The sequence below is a fragment of the Marmota flaviventris genome, chromosome 4 (assembly GCF_047511675.1).
Source record: "Marmota flaviventris isolate mMarFla1 chromosome 4, mMarFla1.hap1, whole genome shotgun sequence".
Taxonomy (NCBI): Eukaryota; Metazoa; Chordata; class Mammalia; order Rodentia; family Sciuridae; genus Marmota; species Marmota flaviventris.
The window spans coordinates 70,978,172-71,001,453 of NC_092501.1; the positions used below are offsets into that span (position 1 = coordinate 70,978,172).

Below are 23,282 nucleotides of genomic sequence, written 5' to 3' on the forward strand. Positions count from 1 at the left end.
ATGAAGTTGTAGCTAAGATCTGGAAAGAGATGTGGGTTTTGTACAAGAATTGAAGGCACAGGAAAATGGACAGACTCAAGAAATTTTAAAAGAGGGAGAATGACATGATTTGGAGTCTTAGAGGATGTAGGATGAAGGAGAAAGAAGAGTGTAAGTTGACTATCAGAGGATCCTTGTGTGAGAATCTGGAAGGATGGCATTTATTGGGATGCAGAATGTAGCCAGGAAGACTGGTGGTCTGGAATGCGGTGTGCCCTTTTGTATTTGATGATGGCGAGGGTCCTGTGGAACAACCAAAGGCCTGGTGCTCAGGTAGAGAGAGGGCCTTTTGACTCTCATTCTTAGTGCTGCTTGGGTTAAAATTCCTTCTCCAGAGAGGACTGTTAATACCTAATTGATCCAGGAGTTACTATAACTATTTTAACCCTATTTTTTTTTCTCCTGATGTGTGCTCTTGGGAAAATCACTTCACAAACACAAGCTCAAGAGCTGGTACCCTCTTTCAGATTGAATGGAGTGGTAATATCAATGGTATAAGCAGAGATATTAATGGTCATTAATGGCCTTTTTAATTAATTTTTTATATATGACAGTGGAATGGATTACAATTCATATTACCCATATAGAGCACGATTTTTCATATCTCTGGTTGTATACAAAGTATATCCACATCAATTTGTGTTTTCATACATGTACTTTGGATAATGATGTACAACACATTCCAGCATCATTTCTAACCCCCTGACCTCTCCCTTCCCCTCCCACCCCTCTGCCCTAGTCTTTAATGAGTAACTTATGAGACCCATTTACTTGGGCTGGTAAATGGAAATGCCCACATTCTTTTTTTTTTTCTAAATAATATTGAAGATGAGGCTGGTTTTGAATAATGTGGATATCCAACCTAAAATGTTACACCTCTGTGAATGGTTTGTTTGAAATATGCAGAACTGTCTATATCTCTGTTTGCTTCTGCAGGCTCAGCGGTATGAAGCAGCATCTACAATTTATGGACCACATACTCTGTCTGCTTATATCCAGCTCTTCAGAGGCCTTGCCAAAGCCATTGCAACAGTAATTAAATACCCGCCGTGTGTGTGTGTGTGTGTGTGTGTGTGTGTGTGTGCATGTTTGCCTCATGGGGAGGAGGTATAGAGGGAGGAAAGAGAAAACATTACCTTCATATGTTCAGTTTCTTTGACAACCTTTATATTAAACAAAAAGTGCATCTACCTGAAATACATACAGGGTTCCCTACAAGGAACATAGCTTTGTGATATTTCTTAAGAAAAAAACCCAACATTTTACTGATAGTAAAATTCAAATTCAGTTAACATCTTTAGTGGTGGCATCTTTTTCTTATATTTAATTTTTTCATTCTCACAATTATCATGAGAAGAAGATATTGTTTGCTTTCATTTTTAAGATGAGCAAAAAGGCTCAAAGATAAGTCTCAGGCCTACTATAATTATATTTGGATGTTGGACCAGTGCTCTGTTATCCTTGCCAGATTCTCTGACTCACTTCAAGAGTTGAGTAGTGCATCAATTGTAGGATGCCAATTTTCCACATTATAACATCTCTAAAACTGGGGTGTATCTTCTAATCAGAGAAATCTTACCATTATAATTAATAGCACTTTTTTTTACTATCTTGGTGATTAAAAACATAATATAGGTCATTATTGTGAGTGGATGCTTAGATTTTATGAAACACAGTATCACCTTGGGATGCACACTACCTTGGAAGTGCATCTACCTGAAATATATACAACTGAGCAAGTTTACTTAATTTAAAGAAACTTTAATTGTGGAAATCGTTCTTTTGGGATACAGTTAATTGTGAAGCTGCACCTGTGGTACCAGATTAGTCAACAAGTAGGATAAAGATTTTAAATGATCAATAGACCCTTATATAATAACATACAAGCCTCTATAAAAGCTGTAAAATGATTGTGGTGAAGCACAGACAATAAGGCCTTTTGAAAGAAAGAGCTTGGATATATGATATAGGAATAGATGACATTTCTGTCCTGTAGGTACAATTGATCAAATATTGGCACTTTCATATGCCTCTGCCATTTGTTTCTCATTGTGTATAAAAATTTCTGCATGTTGTGTTTACTTTGCATGTCTTTAGTGGCATACACCTGTAATCCCAGCAGCTTGGGAAGCTGAGACAGGAGGGTTGCAAGTTCAAAGCCAGCCTCAGCAATGGTGAGGCAATAAGCAACTCAGTGAGACCTTGTCTCTAAATAAAATACAAATTAGGGCTGGGGATGTGGCTCAGTGGTTGAGTGCCCTGAGTTCAATCCCTGGTACTCCACCCTTAAAAAATTACTTGATTTTTATTTTATCATAGTTTCTCAGTTTAATTGTGTTACTTTTTTGATGTAAAATTATTTGTACTTTCATTTTTATTATAAAAGCTAAAACTACTTGTGGAGTATTTAAATTATATAAAAATATAAACCTATAACCTATCCTTAGAAAGAACTATTGGGTAACTTTGGTTGTAGCCAGAGATTTCTAGTTCTTCTCACAGAAACAAATTCTTCAATTATGGAGTTTATTTAGTGAAGAAAACTAGTTCAGTCTGTGAAAATTTGATCTCCTTTACAGTAGCACATTTAAGACTACCTATGTGATCTTGAAAAAATGACTGTCTTCAAGTCTATTTTCTCACTTTCAAAATGAGAATGGTAATACATACCTGTCCCATATTGCTGTTGTAAAGATAAATACACATTGTGAAGGTTAAATAACATTAAATATATACCAAGAGCTATTAAGTTTGAGATTCACATTCTGAGGAAACTATTAGAAATGGTAAATTTTGTGGAAAAGAGACTAAACCAGTGAGGATGTCAACTGATCTTAAATTTTTAAATTAAAATGTGTTTATTATTTTCTTTAATTGTTATAGACAAAAATTCAGAAGGAAAATTGGTACTGACTCTAGGAGAGTTTCAACACTTTTTGTAGATTCAGAGAACAATTCCAGTGTCATGTTATGAAGGCTTATCATGTGTTAAGCTCTTGTCCTAAGGCCACACAATTTAAAAATGGCTGCCCCAGAATCTAAACTTGAGTATTGTGCTTACAAGCTTCCTCTCTGATCCCTGTACTACACTTCTCAGGGGAATAAAACAGAAACCTCTGACCAAAACTTTCTTCTAATGGCAAAATATAAATGATGGTCATCCAGGCTCACATTTTGTTAAAGGTTGTTAGCTGTGTGTGTGTGTGTGTGTGTGTGCACTTCCTTTAATGAAAGCATTATTTCTGGAGATGGATGTCTAAAAGGATCTTTGATTCCACATTGTGTTCCTTAAGCAAATGCTCTCTGTTTCAGGATACAGTCGCCAACATGAGCAGCGGTCCAGAGCCTCCATTTTTCAAACAACTGATTATCCCACTGATTCCTAATATCGAGGATAAACCACCAATAGGCAGAAATTTTGGAGATGTCCTAGAGCCAGTGAAACCTAAATACAGAGTGGTAAGACTCAGAGAGATGTTTTAAAATATTTAAGAGGACATGTTTTTGGAGGTGAAGGGAAGGATATTGTTTAATATTAAAACCTACTACTAATCATACCATAGGGCAGCTTTACCAGTGATCATTTTGAGAGTTATTTTCTGTAGAGACTCTGTAATAACGTAAGTAAAGAGAATGGGAAATGTTTTTATTTTTCCGGGGGTAATTATGTAAAATTAGATTTCTATACTATAAAATATTATTTTTTTCTTAAATGGATGGTGAAATAACCATTTGCTGGCGCTGAGAGAATATGTCTTTTAAATCAAGCATATGGAAATGAAGCAGGATCTTTACCTGTGCGTTTTATGTTGAGTGTGTGCTCTACAGAGTCTTGCTAAATCATTTCCAATAGGTGGGTTTTCTTGTTTGTTTGTTTGTTTGTTTTGGTATGGATTCCTTAGGAATTTCAACATATAGTATCATGTCAATTTTTAAAAAATAGCTCTGTGTATGTTTTCTGGATGTCTTCACTTTTTTTTTGTTTTGTTTTGTTTTTGTTGTTGTTGAATGGTCTAAAACCTTCAAATACAAGGGTGAATAAAGTTGTGAGAATGGACATCCTTGCTTTGTTTCTGATCTTAGGTGAAAAATATTCAGTGTTTCCCTCATTTAATATGACACTTTCTTTAGGATTTTTGTATATGACCTTATCAGGTTGAGATAGTTCTTTTTGATGCTTCATTTGTTCAAATTTTTACTTGTGGTGGGTTTTGGATTTTTGCAGATGCTACTGAGGTGATCATGTTTTGTTTTGTTTTTGCTTTCTACTCTATTAAAATGGTATATTGCACTGATTTTCAGATATTAAATACTCTTTCATCATGGCGTATTCATGCTTTTTCCTGTTGCTGACACTAATTTGCTGATATTTTGCTAAGGAGTTTTATATCTTTGCCCATGAGGGATATTTGTAGTTTTCTTTTGTTCATTGTCTTTGTCTGCAGAGGTTGCAAAGAAAAAATTGGATAGCATGTCCTCTTATATTTTCTGGAAAAGCATGCAGAAGATTATTTGTGTCATTTCTTGTGTGAATATTTGATTAGATTTATCTGCAAGAGTCTATGGAATTGGGCTTTTATTTATGCCAATAATTTTAATTACTTATTTAATTTCTGTACTTGTTATAAGCCTACTCAAATATTCTATTTTTTTCCTTTGAGTCTATTATAGGTCTTCCCTAGAATTTAACTTTCTTTTTAGTAATCTTTATCTTTCTAGCAATTTCCATTTGTCTAGAAACTTTCCCACTTTGTTTATGTTGTTTAAGTTGTTGGTACAATATAAAATTTGTTATTCATAATATTCCCTTATAATCCTTTTAATTTCTCTAGGGTTGATAATATTGCCTCCTATTTCTTCCTGATTTCAGTAATTTGTGTCTTCAAAGAACTAGATTTTAGTTGTATTGCTTTTATCTATGGTTTTATTTATTACTAAGCTTTTTAGGAAGGGCCAGAAAAACTTTTAGTCTAGGGCAAATCCATTCTCCCCTACCCCTCACCCTATCCCACTGAGGTAAAGCTCTTCTTAATTATAAAGTTTTCTAATCTGGTTGATGGAAACAGAACTTTTTACAACTCCATGTGAACCTGGGGATTCTTCCACCTAATTCTTTCAGGTGAATCTTTTCTGGTTTCAGGTAGCTCCCTTGCATGCTTGTGCACTTAAACTATGCCTTCTGCAAACTTTGAGTTCTCACCCTTCCCTGCCCCATTAATTCTCCTTTCTATGGTACTCTGCTCTCTGGTACTCTAAGCTGTGAACTTATTCAGCCTTCCTGAATTCCCTCCTCCATATCTTCAACTTAGGTAGACTCCCTGGCTTGACTTGAATTTCTTTTTGTGTTATGGCTTTTAAACTCTGAAGGCATTAACTTGGAGCAATTGTTTAAAGAATAATAATAATAAAGAAGAGACAAGGCACAGAGGCAGGGAAGTTGGCAGAGCGGTGTCCAAGCAGCCATGCTTATTTATACCAATAGGTTACATTAGGTCATTAGTACCATAACCACATTATTGTTTAGAGTATCAATAAGGTTGCTTATTGTGCACTTACATTTCATAGTTACAATATGCAATGTTAGGAGCTTTGTGCAGTTCTCAAGAAAGTCCGTTGTGTGAAGTTACTGTTAGGCTGGTAGTTCCAGGAGTACTGGAGCTTGGTGAAACACTGTAGTTATCTAGCAAATAAGTTCTTCTGTTCCCAGGAGCTATGTGCCTGCAATCAAGGTGGAGGCTTGATGAGGCTCTAACACAGAGGCATCTCAGGGCATTGCCATGCCAGATAGACATTGCACATATATTAGCTATGTTCCTAGATCCTAAGAAAGATTGCAGGGCATTCTAAGGGTAGGAAACAGGGTGCTTGTTACCCTCTAGGAGTTTGCTCACCAGGGGAACGCTTTCCTATATATTTCCACGGTCAGAATCTCTACACAATTGTAGAGCTTACATTCCTTGTTTTCTACCACTCGGGGATTGCTTTTCAGTTTTTAAATTATTTCAGGTGGTAGAGTACTGCACACCCAGAGACTCCATCTTATAGAAATATAAGATAAGTCATACATGGAGTGTTTTAACTCCTCTTATTTGATTCAGCCCATTTCCTGGGTATGTGTGGGAGGGAGGCATGAGAAAATTTCATCTATATCTGAATCTACCAGAAGAAAATTCATTGACCCCATGTTCATTGTTACAAGGGTATTTCTCATCCTTTTCTTAGAAGGTAGTCATGTGATTAAATAGAAAAGAATCTATATAGGCATCCAGAACATATAGTAGATAATGACTTGAATATGAGTACAGCAAAAATTCTTTTATTAGAGCTCACTAAATGAAATTTTTATTTCTAGGGAGAAGTTGCTGAAGTTACATTTGTAGGTGCTAACCCAAAGAATTCAGCAGAAAACCGGGTAAGCATCAATTGTATTTACAAATTTAAATTCTTTTAAAGGTTCACAACATAAAGAAAAAACGTGCAAACTTGTTTTGCATCTTATTTTTTGAGGTGGGAAAATATGCGGTGGATAAAGTTAATGTGAAATGGAGTCTGGAAAAACAGTACACAGGAGACATCTAACCTGGCTCTACTTAGGACACATATGGCACAGTTCATATAGGACTGTGTTGTCTTTTTAGATGATGTTTGAACACAATCTCATTTATGTACTCATATTTAGAACTCCAATAATTTGTCAAAATAATTAAAGGGCCAAGCAAGTGAACTGTGTCCTTAGTTCTGTCTCCCTCCTCTGTGGGCCTCTCCTTCTTCTCTAGTATTGTTGCCCCTGGTCCCACCTCCTTTGCTGGGGGATGGTTACGGATCCCTGGGTGGATGCCTTGTGGGTGTGGGTTCTGACCCACGGACTTTACTTTACTTTTTATTGACTATTCCCTACTCTTGACTGCTGGCACTAACAGGGTGCTTATTTATTAATCTTGCAAAATGGCATCAGAACCACTTGTACAATGCAAAAATGAACACTGTAGAAGTATATAAAATAGAAAGTGAAAGTACCCTTCTTCTTATAAATCTGCTTTTCAGAGGAAGTGTACTATTAAGAGGTCATAACATAGCATTTTAGACTTTCTTATAGGATATAGACTTTCATATAGGATCCATGGTATCTCCTACTCCATCTAAGGCCTTCCCAACTAACAGAAACAGTTAATAGGCCCTAACTAGACAGGAAAATTCTCTTTATAAGTTGCTATGATTATGAAAATTTCTTTTCATGACATATATGATAAATTATTCACATATACAATGTATCTAGTAATAAAATGAAGTAATCTTACTCTTCTATGGCTTCCTTAGGATAGTCTTAATAACCACACAAGTAATAATGGGATACATTCTGGTTGCAAAAATTTAAACAGTGAATAAATCCGTAGAGGAAAACAAAATTGGCATATGAAAATGATTTCAAGGTTGTATATTTTACGGGGCTAAGAATGTATTTGCTTTATCCATGAGCCATTTGCCTAGGGTCCATAGTCACTTATAATCTAAAATACCTTTCTTCTAAATGAGCTTTCCTTTTAAAATGCTGGTATAGCCATGATAACCATTGTGGCCCTATGACATTGTCAAATATGAGATTGGGGGTAGTGTTCTGCTTGAATAGTAAATATGTACCTATTTGAAATAATTTCACTGGGAGATCAAGCTATACAAGGATATTAACATGCTTATAATATTATTTTCTGAAGATATTGGAACATTATATCGGGCTTAGCTGTCATCCTATATCCTTAAGGTAGAGAAGCACTGTCATCATTAATGCCATGGAGAAGCAGGAGAACAAAATGCTTAAATGAGTAAAAACTATAATGAGAATAGAATTAATTTCTATGAATGCTCAGGGACTTTGTGCAAAACAATTTCTAGTACCCTTTATTTTTAATAATCATTATATCATCATCATTACTATTTAATGCATGCTTATTAGTAGTAGCTACTAGCCTAAGTACTTTATATGCCTCATCATGTAAATCTCATTTAATCCTCATTACTGCCCAATACATTGTTTTACTGTCCTTAATCTATAGATGAGAAAACTAAACCCTAGAAAGATTAACTAATTATGCATCTGGAATAGTTTATGATACCCGTGTTTTGTCCCCAATGTTTGGTGGCTTCTACTAGTTTTCCAGTTGGTATTCTAGATGTAGTAATTAGGATCCATGGTATCTCCTTCTTCATCTAAGGCCTTCCCAACTAACAGAAAAAGTTAACAGGTCCTGGGCTAGGGTTGTGGCTCAGTAGTAGCGTGCTCGCCTAGGATGCATGAGGCACTGGGTTCGATTCTCAGAACCACATAAATGTAAAATAAAGATATTGTGTCTACCTAAAACTAAAAAATAAACATTAAAAAAAAGAAACAGTTAACAGGTCCTAACTATACAGAAACAGTTCTCTTTACAAATTACTATGGTTATGAAAACTTCTTTATTGAATGCAATCCATCAGTTGAATAATTAGAAAAGAATTTAATATAATTACATGGCTCAGTGTAAGTAAGCAGTATATTCAATAAAGGGTTATTTGAGCTCTGGTAAATGACAGGTGTAAAGACTATGATGGATAAAGCTGAATTAAGCACAAGTCCTATCTTTAAGGGTCACAGTCCAAAGGATTTTGAGGGAAATTGAAGATTTACGGTCTTTGCATTGAATAGCTTGTCATATTATTCAAATCTGTACTTTATTTGAAGCTGAATTCTTGGTCTGAAACAGATTGCTGTGTTACAGTGATCTTCCAATAGGGAAATAAAATCTGCTTATGATATGGTTTATGGGAATCCATTATGACAAAATAGAGGGACTGCCTTTAGCACCACAGGACAGGGAAGGTTTAATATATTATTTTCTGCGCTTTCACTCAGGGAGGTGCTGTAACTAATAATTCATTCACTTGGAGATGGAGAGATGAAGAAACTTTTCCATTTTCCCTCCTAAATCACTAGGCAACTAGAGAAAGCTTTAGAATATAGATCAAGAGACACGTCATGAGAAGCCTTGACTTATGCCTTTTTTAAAGTCTCCAAGTTTTATTTCGAGTTTCTTTTCAGCTCTAACCTCCAAAATTTGCTTTGAGCTCCATAATTACACTTCCTTCAAATTTCTAAAAATGTCTTGGTTTTTAATAGACTGGATAAGTTAACATTATGAGGCTATGGCATAGGTTAAGCGGAACGCTTAAGAATTCAGATGAAATTCAAATACATTTTCATACAAGGTTGACATGTGGTCATCAAAAGGTCTTAGTACAGAAAGGATCCTTTTTGTGACTGTTCAGTGCCTGATGAGTTATGTTAATTGCATTTCAGACCCACCAGACCTTCCTCACTGTGGAGAAATATGAGAACACTACAGCAGCGTGGCAGATAATGTATAATGATGCCTCCTGGGAGACTCGGTGAGCATGACTATGGAATATTTTATCTTTGTATATGTGTAAAGCCTCGAAAAGAGTTGGTTAGTAATGCAGGAAAGGCAAATGAGAAGAATGACTCCGTATGGTATTTATGGTATCAAAGTCCCCAGGATTCTCTGGCTTTATTTAATTGATTTTTTTAGACAAAATGGTGTGGTGTGTGCTTCTACAATGTTAGGTGCTAATGAGGTTATGGCTCCTGTCTTATAGACATCTTGGCAGTTTTTTTCTTTCCATGATTACAGGTATTACCCTTAAAAAATTGACTAACCTTCTTGCAGATTGGTTGAAAGGGATCTTGGTTGAGGGAGTGGAGATGTATCTACAGAGCTCAATGTTCCTATTGGGTAAAGAACAAGTCTATTTTCAACTTGTAATGCTTGTTTGTGTATGGCCAGTAATTCTTTATTTGAACTATTGAAACTTAAGAAGTTACATTTAATTTAATTAATTACATTTAATTCTTATAGATGCAAGAAAAGAGGTAATAAGCTCATGGCATTCCTTCAGAGAAATACATACATTTCAGTGTCTTTTATTACCAGATTCTTGAGCTGAATAGATAATTTTAAGATTTTGACAATGTGTCTGAAATAAGAAAATATTTTTATTCTAAAGTCTATAACTCTCACACCATAAAATGTGGCATTTGGCAATTTGTGTCTGATTCAGATTGTTTTAAACCAAGTAATTCTTTGCATGCTGGTTTGGTTCACATGGTTAACTAAAAATAAGGATTTATCATATTGTGGTATTTTTGATAGCTATATATAATGTTTTAGTTAGCTCTGTGTGTCACTGTGACTGAAAGACCTGATATGAACAACTTAAGAGTTGGAAAAATTTATTTTGGCTGATAGTTTTACATGTTCAGTTCATGGTTGGCCAACTGCATAGCTTTGGGCCTGAGGTAAGGGAGAGCATCATGGAATAGGGGCTTGGAGGAAATCTGCTCAGAACATTCAGGAAACAGAGAGAAGAAGCAGAAAGAGTTCCATTTACCAGAGACAGAATATTAATTCAAAAGGCATATCCCCAGAGATATACTTCCTCCAGCCACACCCTACCTGTTACAATTACCATCCAGTTAATCTACATCAGTAGATTAATCCACTGATTAGGTTACATTCCTCAAAATCTAATCATTCTACCTCTAAACTTTCTTGCATGGTCTCACAAATGAGCTTTTGGGGGACCCCTTGTATCTAAACCATGACATACAAATACAGGCATGGGTTTTCTTTGGTGTGTAGGAATCTAAAATATAGGCAGTTTTTAAACAATACATATTTATTGTTAGAAAATGGTTATAGTGATAACAAGAAAGGATGATTTATTTTCAAAAGCTAAACTAGAATACCTGTCAGCACTGAGGATATGTTCAGACCTCTGCTTTGTTCATCAGGGTAGTTTGGTCAAATATTTATGGGGAGCACTAAGGCAGTCACTGAGACACACAGAACGTTGATCATACCCTCTGTGCCCGAGGTATTTACTTTCTGCACAGCTGAGGGATTGGCTAGTTATGCCATTGTGTTTCTTACAAAGGGTCTGGTCTCTGCGTGATCTGAGCCCATGTTTCTCTTATCTCACCACTCTTGCCCAGTTAACTGTTCCTGCAGACCTCTTTTCTGTTCCTTGGCCACTGCAAATTATTTTCTTCTTTGGGCACTTTGTATTCTCTGTATTCACTTTGATTTTCCTCCTCCAGGCATGTGTGGACTCAGTGTAAATGAGGACTCCTTAGAGAAGTGTCTTAGTCTTATTGTCTTTGTTGCACTTATTACTCTCGAAATTCTAAAATGTATGGGTTTATTACCTTTATTCCCATACCTACACCAATAAAATGTTAGGTTCATGAAACTTTAAACAATCCTTTAAACCATCTTTATCTTGCTCACCACTGTATCTTTAGCTCTTATGTCTCAAAATATACATTTTAAACAACTAAATTGATATGAAAAGAAGTATCAGAGTCTGATAAGGACAAAAAGGATGCTATAGAAATTTAAAACAGGGGACATCTGTGTTCTGATGATCATGGAAGGCTTCCTGGGGTGGACAGAGTTTAGGTAGTTAGAAGGATAGAAGTAAAGATATTTCTACAAATAGCTGTTTTCTTCTAGAAAATAGGCATTTATGTCTATTCTGTTCAGTGTTATATCCTCAATGTCTAGAATAGAGCCTTGCTCAATGTAGGCACTGCTTGAATATTCATTGAATGAATAATCACAAATTTTTTTTTGGTACTGGGGACTTAACTCAGGAGTGCTTTACCACTGAGCTACTACATTCCCAGCCCTTTTACTAATCATACTTTTTAAAATTAATTAATTTATTTATTGGGTATATATGACAGCAAAATGCATTTTGATTCATTGTACACAATTGCAGCACAACTTTTCATTTCTCTGGTTGTACACAGTGTTGTACCATATGTGCAGTCAAATGTGTCTAATCACACATTTTTAAGAGTAAAATGGTGTTTTTCTTATTTGTTTTCTACCAACAGATTTTATTGGCACAAGGGATTTCTGGGTCGGAGCAATGCAACCGTAGAATGGCATATTCCAGACACAGTCCAGCCAGGAATTTACAGAATAAAATATTTTGGACATAATCGCAAGATGGAGATCCTGAAGCCCGCAATCATACTTCCATTTGAAGGCATTTCTTCCATTTTTGAAGTTGTAACTACTTAGTGAAAAGTTGATATTTATTTTAAAGACCAGCTTTACTCTGTATGTACTGATTGCACATGAATGTGAACTACCATTTGGACTTCTATGATCGCCCCCGTTTGGGGACAGATAGGTTACTGCTAATGGGACAGAGGAGTGTGTGTGTGTGTGTGTGTGTGTGTGTGTGTGTGAGAGAGAGAGAGAGAGAGAGAGAGAGAGAGAGGGAGAGAGGAGAGAGAGGGCAGGGAGGGAAAGAGAGGTGTGTCCCATTCATCTTACTACAGCGGCCAAGCACCTAGCAGTTCACAGCCTAAAGCATGATTTCCCTGAAGGCTTTGTGATTGTTTAAGGGACAGTTCTCTTCCATACAAAGCCTCTGAAATGTTAGTGAGAGTTTTTAAAGATGTGTGAACAATATCTAGTCTATTCGTTTATAGAATTATTGAATGTCAACACTGGAAGACTCTGCAAAAATCCTCTAGATTAAGCCTTCCTTTTATGGATGGAAAAAATGAGATTTTTTTTTCCATTTAAGATTAGAATAAGGTTATAAGACCTTTACTCCAATTGCATTTAAAAATATTATGTAACCTTACATAAATGTATGAGCTCGATTAGAGAAACAGAAAATTAGCATGCCAGTTTTTATACCCAAATAAGCATAGTCCATCAAAGCAGTCACTCTGGAGTTGGTATGCCTAGTTCAGAGCCGTTGATGATGCTCAAATCATTTCTGAATTTCCTTCAGAGCCCAACTGTGAGAAAGTCAGACTTGCAATATTTTGATCATGCCTTTTATTGCCTTAAGTGTCCTTATCCTGCTGGATTGTGTCTCTTATTCCCAAAACTTAATCTAAATGATTTTTGACTCTTTTCCAATCAAATTCACCCCAAACCACAAAGCTTTGTCATTAAGATGGAGTTTTCAATGGGAGTTTTACTGGCTGGAAGGCAGTCCTCAAAGGTAGGTTCTAAAGTCTCTTATCAATTCTTTTATCAGTTGCTCACTTGCTCATTCACATACTCACTTATGGACCTTCAGGTGTAGAATATTTACTAAATTTACATGTCCAGCATTGTCCTAGTATTTGGACCTTGACAATTAGTGAGATTATATTTGAGACAAAATATGTGTTAAAAGATAACTATTTTGAGGGAGAAAATTTTGAATTTGATACATAAGTTCTGGAGAGACATTTAAAAATCAGAAGTCATAAAATTGCATGTTGTGTGACTTCTGTGTTAGACATTCTAATTGGAGAGAATAGAGGCTGCAGACAATTTTGTAAATAACATTTTTAAAGTTATTTAGGGGGCATTGTGAAATACCCAGCCGGATGTTCCAAAGAATGAAAAATGATAGTCTAACATCAATTGCCTGAAAGTACTAATTGCATTTAAAATTATCTAAGTTATCTAGGAGCTCCCAGACTGCAAAGTAAATTTCCAAACTCCAAGTCACAGATTTTTGTATGTGTGAAAAAGCTTTAACACTTTAGGACAAAATCAACTTTTATTTCAAAAACAAACTTTAAGATTTAATAATAATAATATTAATAATGATAATACTAACATTCATTTATATATAGCTGAGCAACTCAAACATGATAAATTGAATTAGAATGAACCTGGAACACTTTTTGATGAATCAGTACTCCAGAGGGTTTTTTATGAAAGTCCACTGCTAAAGAATTAGCTAATGAGAATTTCCAAGGCTTGTTATCATTTTTCTTAATACCATATTTAGCATAAAAGTTTAGGAGCCAAAAGAACAGGTGATTCTGAAAGTAGTCAATGCCAACCAAAATAATAATTACATTAGAACTTACGATATGGGTTTTTAAAGTATTAATCACTACTCAGAAGAATTTATCAGTTATTTTTCCAACATCTCCATTCCTCCTATTGAATATGTTCTCAAAAAGTTTGATTCCTTCTTGTTCATGGGCAACTGTATAAGGTGGTCTTTTTATCACCTGTGATCCTTCTGCCCCTCTGTTGAGTACTCTTGCTCCCAGATAGACAGACACTTATTACCTCACTAGCTATCACTTCTTCCATCCCATGTAGCTGTATTTTTTGTGGTGCATAAAAGTAAAACAGAATTCCTGCATTATAGGTACACCTGAGCATGAACCATAATAATTCACCTGAGCATGAAAGAATCCCACTAAGTATCTAATCTGATCTAATAATCTAAAAGCCGACTCAGTCTGTGTCTGTGACTGCTGTTGGGAATGGCTCATTGGAGCATAACCATGTGAAGGAAACTCCTAAAAATGGCAGGCAGTGTGGAAAATGGTGGGTTGGGTTGGAGGGAGAACTGTTTTGGAGAAGATTTTGTTTCTCATGTCAAAATGTCTGTGTTTTATTAGTTGTACTCTACCTATTCTGATTTAAATGATACTGTGACTTCTGCAAAAAGCAATGAATGATTCTTCCAGGTCTATATTTTTTCGATGAGTATTCTGTAAAACTGTTAATATTCAATAGAATATTTAATAATAAATTAAGAATTACACTTGGTATTTTCTAATGAAAAGTAATGTAGACAAATTAACACTTTTTTTTTTTTAAGAGAGATATAAAGGTAATAGATTACATGTAAATCAGATTGGAGAGGGAAACAACTTCTGTAAAGAACCATTCAAACAAAATAGAGTTACTTCTTCATCAGCTCCTTCCCAACCTCTGAAGATCAACTACTGGTAAAACACATGTGGTTGGCATTCTGTGCACTTACTTGGTCAACTTAGAGTTTCCTAGGCAGGTAGCTAATTATAAAATTGTTTTATGAGCTAATTCTGAACAAAGATACCAATAACAAATTTATTTGTGAATATATTTTTCCAATCTACTCTCTTATGCTTCTTTTACAATGTAAGCAAGATCACTATACTTTTCTGAATCAGCACAAGGGTTGAAGCTTCAGGCAAATAATCTCATCACTAGATGGTCACCTCATGTATTCAGTGATTACAAATAGTATTTTTGGTTCCTGGGTACCCAGTGTAACTTTCTGGTTTATACTGGCTCTTGACATTAAGATAAGAAAAAAAAAGATAAGAAAAATAAATAAATAAATAAATAAAAGAAAAAAAGATAAGATGCCAGAGATAAAAGCTTACATATTCCCGTATGTTAAGGTTTGGGTATGAGGTGCCCCCCAAAAGCTCACATGTGAGACTATGCAAGAAGGTTTGGAGGACAAATGATTGGGTTATAGCTTTACCTAATCAGTTAATTAATCCCTGATGGGATTAACTGAGTCATAATTGGAGGCAGGTGGGATGTGGCTGGGGGAAACAGTTCATTGGGGGTGTGGCTATGGGGTATATATTTTGTATCTGGAGAGTAGAGGCTCTCTCTCTGCTTTCTAATCACCCTGTGAGCTACTTCCCTCTGCCGTTCTCTTCCACCATGATGTTCAGCCTCACCTTGAGCCCCGAGGAATGGACATGGCTGTCTATAGACAGAGACCTCTGAAACGTAAGCCTCCAAATAAACTTTTTCTTTGCTACAATTGTCCTGGTAGGGTCCTTTTAGTCACAGTGGTGAAAAAGCTGACTAAAACATCACACAATTAGTTAGGGTGTGTTCAATGGGAAGTAACAAAATATTCCTAATCAACAGTAGTCCAACCATTAAAGACCACTAACAATACGTACAATCTCACACTGTAATCAGTCTTGAGGTGGCAAATTCAGGTTTTGGATAGCCACTCAATTATGTCATTGAAACATTTTTAAAAAACATGTTGGCCTTAATTCTTTGGTTTATATTCTCAGTCAAAAAACATTTTTATACAATTGCATACAGAAGGAAAAGGGGAGAGGAAAGTTCTTTTCAGAATCTCTTTTTGGAAGATTGAAAATATTTAGTGGAGCACAAGTAGAATTTCCCTTCAATTTCCTTGTCTAGATCTGTGCTGCATGGCTACTCTTAGCTGCTAGGGAGAATTGGAAAGAGAATATTTGGTATTTTCTATTTCTAGAGAGAAGGCTAGTAATATTAATAGCAAGAATAAAGCAAGAATAGCAAGAATAAAGACATGGCGAAAGCAGATATTACCAAGCATGTCAATCAGGACAGATTAGATATGTAGCAACATTAGAGATTTATTTCTTGATTTATGAAATGTCCATTGTGGTCATCTGGAGAATCTGTTCTACATCTCAGGGACACAGCCTGATAGAAGGTCACACCTAAAACAGACTTCTATCATTAGGGGAAGTGGATCTGTGCTTCTGTGATTGGGGGTAGTGAACATGGAAATCACACATCAACTATTGAAGCTGCCACATGACTTTTCTTTTTATTACCAGCCCTGCAGGTTACCATAATATACAAGTGCTCAAGCCTCAGTTTCTTCATCTCAACATACCAAACTTAATTTCTCTTCAAAATAACTGGAGCTAGTTTTACTCTAGGAAAAATATTTTCAGAAAGAAAAGATGATGGAAAGGAATTACAATTTATATTACAGACTGTATGCATTCCTTTAGCAAATGTTAAGCACCTGTGTATTTTGTGACTGGCATTGTGCTAAGCCCTAAGGATAAAACAAGGTTGAAGGCACAGCTAGTTTTTTCCATCAAGGAACTTAAGAGTTTATTGGACAAAGTAGACAAGTAAACAGGCAATCACTATACAGAGTGACAACATGGCTACAGTAGTTCAGAGTATTGGAGACAGCACCTCATTGGGTCTAGGCGATATTGCACTAGGTTTCTCAGAAGAAATGACATCTAAATTAAGACCTAAAATATATGTGGAAATTAGCTAGAAGGATAATGGTGTGTGTGTGTGTGTGTGTGTGTGTGAGAGAGAGAGAGAGAGAGAGAGAGAGAGACGGATCATGCATGTGCAGGACAAGTGGACTATTCCAGATAGAGAGAATGTCAAATAGTTTATCAAGACTCTAGTTAGAGAACAAAGGAAGATTGGTCAGAGATATACTACTGAACTTTGCCTTCATAAATAGCAATTTGGTTTTATATTTGAATTAGAATCTTCTTCCTTAAAACTAATCACTTAAAACATAAATGTCCTAGACTGTATTTGCCCTTTGCTCTAATAATAAAACACACCCTTTATAACCAAGCCTATTGAGTTTTGTACCCAGTTTCCAGTTATACTGTTGTTATCCTCTGTCTCTGTGGATTATGACCCCATTTCTTTGAATTGAATTTACTGAGACTTATTTTTCTTTTATCTCATGTTTCCAAATATCTAATTTCTTTTTGCATTGTTATATCTATTAAGGTGGGAACCCCAGTGATGGGGTCCAGAGTTCTAGCCTATATACCATATTTCTTATGTATCTTAAAAACTAAGCTACACACATAAACTTCAAAGTAGCTTACCCTACACAATGCTAAGTTATCAGAAATTCTCTTTCTGTTGATTTTGTTTTTAGATGTGTTTTTGAATAATAAACAAGTTAGAAACCACAGTGTATTGGCTCAACACTAGCTAAAAGAAAATAGGAAATTGAAAATCCTATTGTCTGTATGCAAGAATCTGGAAACATTGACTTGAGTATTTTTTCTATTTTATTAAAGGTTTTCTGTTTAATATAAAAGATTCACCTTTTTTCTCTAAACTGGGATAAACTAAACATACCTAAGAATTAATATTCTGGTAATTGCAAGCTTGGAACCAAGTCCAGTAGGGATACATCACATTCTCTAATTAGCCAATGACTGTGATGGTAGTGTAGAGGAAGATGTCCTTAAATGGTACTCAAAAAACTAGCCTGTGTGGATTTATAAAGTTGATGCCACCATCATGAGGAGAATATACACTCAGATGTTCTTTCAAAACAGTGATGGTGTTCTGCTGACTTGTGGGCTTTTATCTGTTTCTCTTAACCTCAACTCTTCACAAATGCAAAAGAATCTCTCATGGACTGAGGGGTAGCTTATAACCATAGATTGTAAATGGGAAGTTGTATAAAATGGAAGAAAAAAAAAACCATGAGCTTTGGAGTTTGGTCAACTTAAATTATGGCTGTGGTCTTGAGAAGGTCATTCTACTTTCTTGGTTAATGAAGTGGTTTTAATAAGTTGATTATTAGAAGAGAATATTCAGGAAACTAACTAGCTCAAATATCAGTCCCTCCACTTAATCAGAGTCAGAGCTTGAACAAATTAATTTTGAAAAGCCTCAGTTTCTTCATCTCAATTTCTTACACCACTTGTATTTACCTTTCTAGATTGTGAGATTAAAATAAGGTAAAGCTGTTGGCACAGTGTGGGGGATATATATATATATATATATATATATATATATATATATATATAAACAATTTACTTAGTTCTTATTTTTTTCCATTTTTTATTGATGCATTAGAGTTGTACATAATGGTGAACTTTGTTGATACATACTAAATATGCATGCAATATAACAATATAATTTGACCAATATCATTCCCCAGTATTTGCCCTTTCTCTCCCCCTCTTCCTCCTTTTGGTCCCCTTTCTCTATTCTACTAATTTTCCTTTAATTTTTATAGGATATCCCCCCTGCTTTCTATTTTTTTCCTCTCTAGTTTCCACATATGAGAGAAAAATATGACCCTTGACCTTCTGAGTTTGGCTTATTTCACTTAACATGATGTTCTCAAGTTCCATATATTTTCCTAAAAATGACATAATTTCATTTTTCTTTATGGTTGCATTAAAAACTCCATTGTGTGTGTATATATATATATATATATATATATATATATATATATATATATATATATATTATGTTTTTTTTTATCCATTCATTCATTGGTGAATACCTAGGTGGGTTCCATACTACTTAGTTGTTAATTTAGTTAGCCAATACATAAGATAATACATATAAGTATTTGGAAAACAGTAGGAACTAAAAAAAAATTCTTCCACTGGAAACTGAATCATGATTGACCCTAAAGACACTATTCCTTCTCTAATTATTTTTAAAGATGTGCTTTGACATCTCTGAGATTAGTGTAGGAAGAATTAAAATGGAAAGAGAACAGAGGTTGTTAGAGTGGCCTAGACTGAGAGGGAATGGAAGCCAGAATGAGAACCAGAAGAATGGCTTCAGGAATGGTGAGAGGGGTGTAGGTGCATAAAACTTAAGAACTGAAATGGACACAACTTACTGATTAGACTAGGTGAGGAGTGAGAGGAGGAAGGCAGTTAAAAAACAATGAAAACCCTGAAATGTTGTTTGAAATTAGTAATAGTGAACTAAAAATCCAGAGTAAAAGAGACTTCAGGGAGATGGTAAATCTGGTTGTGGACATCTGAGACTTTGACAAAATGTCCAGGTAGCAAATTCCAGCACACACTGGGAAATGTGAGGTGGGGGCATTGGAGGAAAAAATAGAGCAAAAGATAAGAGATATGGGAAACATCAACTTGATTGATTGAAATCAAATAAATTGGTGATTTTGCTAGAAGAAGAATATGGGGGGGCGGAGAAGAAAGATCGGAATGACAGGACTTTGGGACATATTTAATTTTAGAAAGAGGAAGGAGAAAAAAATACTACTATTAAGAAGAAGAAGCAATTACATTTAAGAGTTGGGAAGGAAGAATTCCAAGAAAGTTAATTACATCACATGTTATAGCGAAAATTGAAGGGATAAGGACTAGATTAAGCTCTTGAAACTTGAATGTAAGCAATTTTATGAGTGGAAGGAGTTTGCGAAGCATGAATGAGTAAATATACCAGGTTGACTGGATGTGGGAGAGACTGTTAGTGGCCACACTTGTCTTCTCTCTTATTCTTCCAAAGTGATGGTTTTAGTTGGTCATGAGGAAGGACTACATTGCCCAGCCTGGGTGTATCTCAGGTCTGCATTTGGCAGCGAGATCTAGTGATCTGGCTCAGCTTTTTCAGTGGGATGAGAGAAGTGATGTGTTTTACTTCTCACCTGTGCTCTAAAGAGTCCTAGGCACACATTCCCTTGAATTTCCTTCCTAATAGATGTGTAAAAAACATGAAAGCAAGAGCTACAGCAGCCATTTGAACCTAGAGATGAAAGCTCCCTATTAAAGATGACAATAATACAAAAGATGCTCGGGTCCCTAACAATTTGGAGTTTTCACATCATCCCTAGATGGCTTCATCTTACATGATTGATTAAAGGGAAAATAAACTTCCATCTCCTTTTTCATCATAACATTTCATTGTTAGAGTAGCTGGAAGCTACATTCTAACTAGTATTCCAAGTACAATCCCCTGAAGGTTATCAAATGAAAACACTTTCTTCTGTGGCTAGAACAAATATGAACATATTTATACAAAATCTGGAAGCAGATCTTGCTGACCTGTGGGAAACAGTATGTTGATCTGTTTTTGATTTTTTGACTCTTATGGGTTGAACTGTGTTCCCTCCACCAAAAAGTAAGTTGAAGTTTTAAGCCATCTTTACAAAAAAGAAGTCCTTGAAAGAGAGACACTCAGGAAGAATAAAATGTGATTATGAAGGCAGAGATTGGAATGATGTCTCTATAAGCAAAGGAATGCCAAAGATTGTCAGAAAATGGCCAGAAATGGGACAGAGGCTGGAACTGATTCTCCCTCACAGCTCACAGAACACCATCTCTGCTGACACTTTGATCTGGGTCTTCTCTCCTCCAGAACTGTGGGACAATATATTTCTGTTGTTTGAGCAGGCATCTGTTGTATTTTGCTATGACAGCAAGAGCACACTACTAAGCTGGTTAGTGGATTAATTTCCTCCTTTTAGGAATAAGCCCATACAAATTCGTGGATGCCTTCCAGTTTAGAGGATCTAATAGTTATGTCTTATCTTTACTTTCCTGGATAATATGGTCAGCTTATTACAACCAATTTTATCTTTTTATGGCAATTTTAATGAATATCAATTTTATTAAAATATTAAATATAGCTTTATTAACCAGATATTCAAACTTTACAATTTCAATAAATATATTCAATGTATTTTTTATTTGTTCCTTTTAGTTATTCATGACAGTAGAATGTATTTTTATATCTTATACATACATGGAGTACAACTTCCCATTTTTCTGGTTGTACATAATGTAGAATTATATTGGTGGTGTATTCATATAGGAACACAGGAAAGCAATCTCTGATGCATTCAACTATCTTTCCTATTCCCACCCCACTTTCCTTTATTCCCTGATGTCTAATCCAAAGTACTTCCATTCTTCTCTACCCCTCCCTTATTATGAGTTACCATCTGCGTATCAGAGAAAACATTTGGGCCTTTGGTTTTTTGGGGATTGATTTATTTCACTTAGCATGATATTCTCCAGTTCCATCCATTTACAGGAGAATGCTATAATTTTAATTTCTCTTTGTGGCTGAGTAATATTCTACCATGTGTGTGTGTGTGTATCACATTTTCTTTTTTCATTCATCGTTGAAAAGCACCTAGGCTAGTTCCATAGTTTGGCTATTGTGAATTGAACTGCCATAAGCATTGATGTGGTTGCATCACTATAGTATGCTCATTTTAAGTCCTTTGGGTATATACTAAGGAGTGAGATAACTGGGTCAAATGGTGGTTCCATTTCAAGTTTTCTGAGGAATCTTCATACTGCTTTCCAGAGTGGCAACTGATCTTACCTATCATTGGTTACCTGTGAGTGTTCTCCATCTCTGTTAAAGACCATAGTAAATCCTGAAGCTAATTTACTTATAACGAAAAGCCAAATATATCAGTTGGGATGCAGCTGTAACTAACATTTTATAGAGAATAAACATTCAATTTTGGAAATTGATCTTTTATGGATTCTGGGTAAGACTATAAATACCTACTATATATATTTATAAGATGACAGAATCAGGACAAATACAGTGTGCATGTTTGTTCTTGGTTGCAGTTGAACTGAGTTGGTCTTTTTCTTCTCAACTCTATCATACAAGTATTATAAGCTCTGCAATAAATAGGGGAAATGACAGTGTACAGTTCATCTTTCTGTTCTACATAGAAGCAAAGCCAGAAAAGAAACATGATGAACTGAAAAAATTTGTTAGGTCTAGTTTTAAATTAAGGCAGAAGATGTTGTTTTCATGTTTAGAAAGGAAAAAAAAGTAAAACTGTAGAACTGAATTTTTCCCTCTCTCTGGGTGATTCATTTTGCATTTAAATAGGTGAATATTTTCTACAGGAAATGCTTTTATGAAAGAGTGATTTTATAGAGTCGTTTAAAGAGGCATCTTTCAATCTATGAGGGCACATTTTTTTTAGATTAAGCAAGAGATACCTCAATAATAATATTTTAGCACATAATTTAGTGGCTTGCATAGGAAACACTATTTTTCTTCCTGTCTGGGGGGTATGAAGTTCACCAGAGGAACTGATGATCTTCTCTCATTGGTGGTGATCTTCTTGTACCTTCACCATCATGAGAATGCCACCATGATTTCAGGCTTAGAATATTTTGGGGGAAAATCCCTCTTATTTTGAAAAACTTGAGAATTTTCCAAAGAGAATAGTATGATGATAACTCATCTAGATCATCATCCAGCTTCAGAAATCTTCAACAATTTGCTGATTATATTTTATCTTTCTCTTTAGCATTTATTGGGTTTGGGAGCGTTTGAGCTGGAATATTTTCCCTGTAAATATTCTTTTAATAAATAAAGACTTTTTTTTTCTTTTACTTAATTAAAAAGTCACTCTCACATTTTACAAATCAATTTTTTTTTTTTTTTACAATTTCTTAATTTAATCTAATACATGGTCTATGGTCAAGATTCTCTGATTGTCTAAAAATAAATGTCTTTTTACACTGGGTAAAAACTCGTCTAGTGACCTAATACGACATAGTTTTCATGCTACTCTGTTTTGTGCATTTATTTGTTAGGGAAACCGTGTTGTCTGTCCAGCATATTCCCCTGTGTTCTCACCAATTGCTTGCTCATGTGTATTTTAACTTCCTCCTCCATCTTTGTTGTTTCCAGCAAATATTAGCTATATTCAACTATTTGGATTAAATTCAGATTAATTTTGTTTATTTCTTTTGTCAAGAATGTTTTGTTGGTAGTGCAGTTTATTTTCTATTTTGTAAAACTAGAATTTCACAGTCTGTTGTCCTGCTTCTGTTAAGATTCCCATGACATTCAGGAGTTGCATTTTGGTCGATG

At 35.2% G+C, this 23,282-nt stretch overlaps 1 protein-coding gene across 1 annotated transcript in view; it reads left to right on the forward strand.

Moving 5' to 3' along the window:
• The window catches only part of Asah2 (N-acylsphingosine amidohydrolase 2), a 58,649-nt gene extending 46,470 nt beyond the window's left edge, over nt 1–12,179 (forward strand). Inside the window, exons 16-20 of the mRNA XM_027949255.2 lie at nt 976–1,071; nt 3,352–3,498; nt 6,392–6,451; nt 9,371–9,459; nt 11,990–12,179. Coding sequence (XP_027805056.2) covers nt 976–1,071; nt 3,352–3,498; nt 6,392–6,451; nt 9,371–9,459; nt 11,990–12,179 — 582 coding nt within the window. The remainder of the gene's footprint in view (nt 1–975; nt 1,072–3,351; nt 3,499–6,391; nt 6,452–9,370; nt 9,460–11,989) is intronic.
• The last annotated feature ends 11,103 nt before the right edge of the window (nt 12,180–23,282 follow it).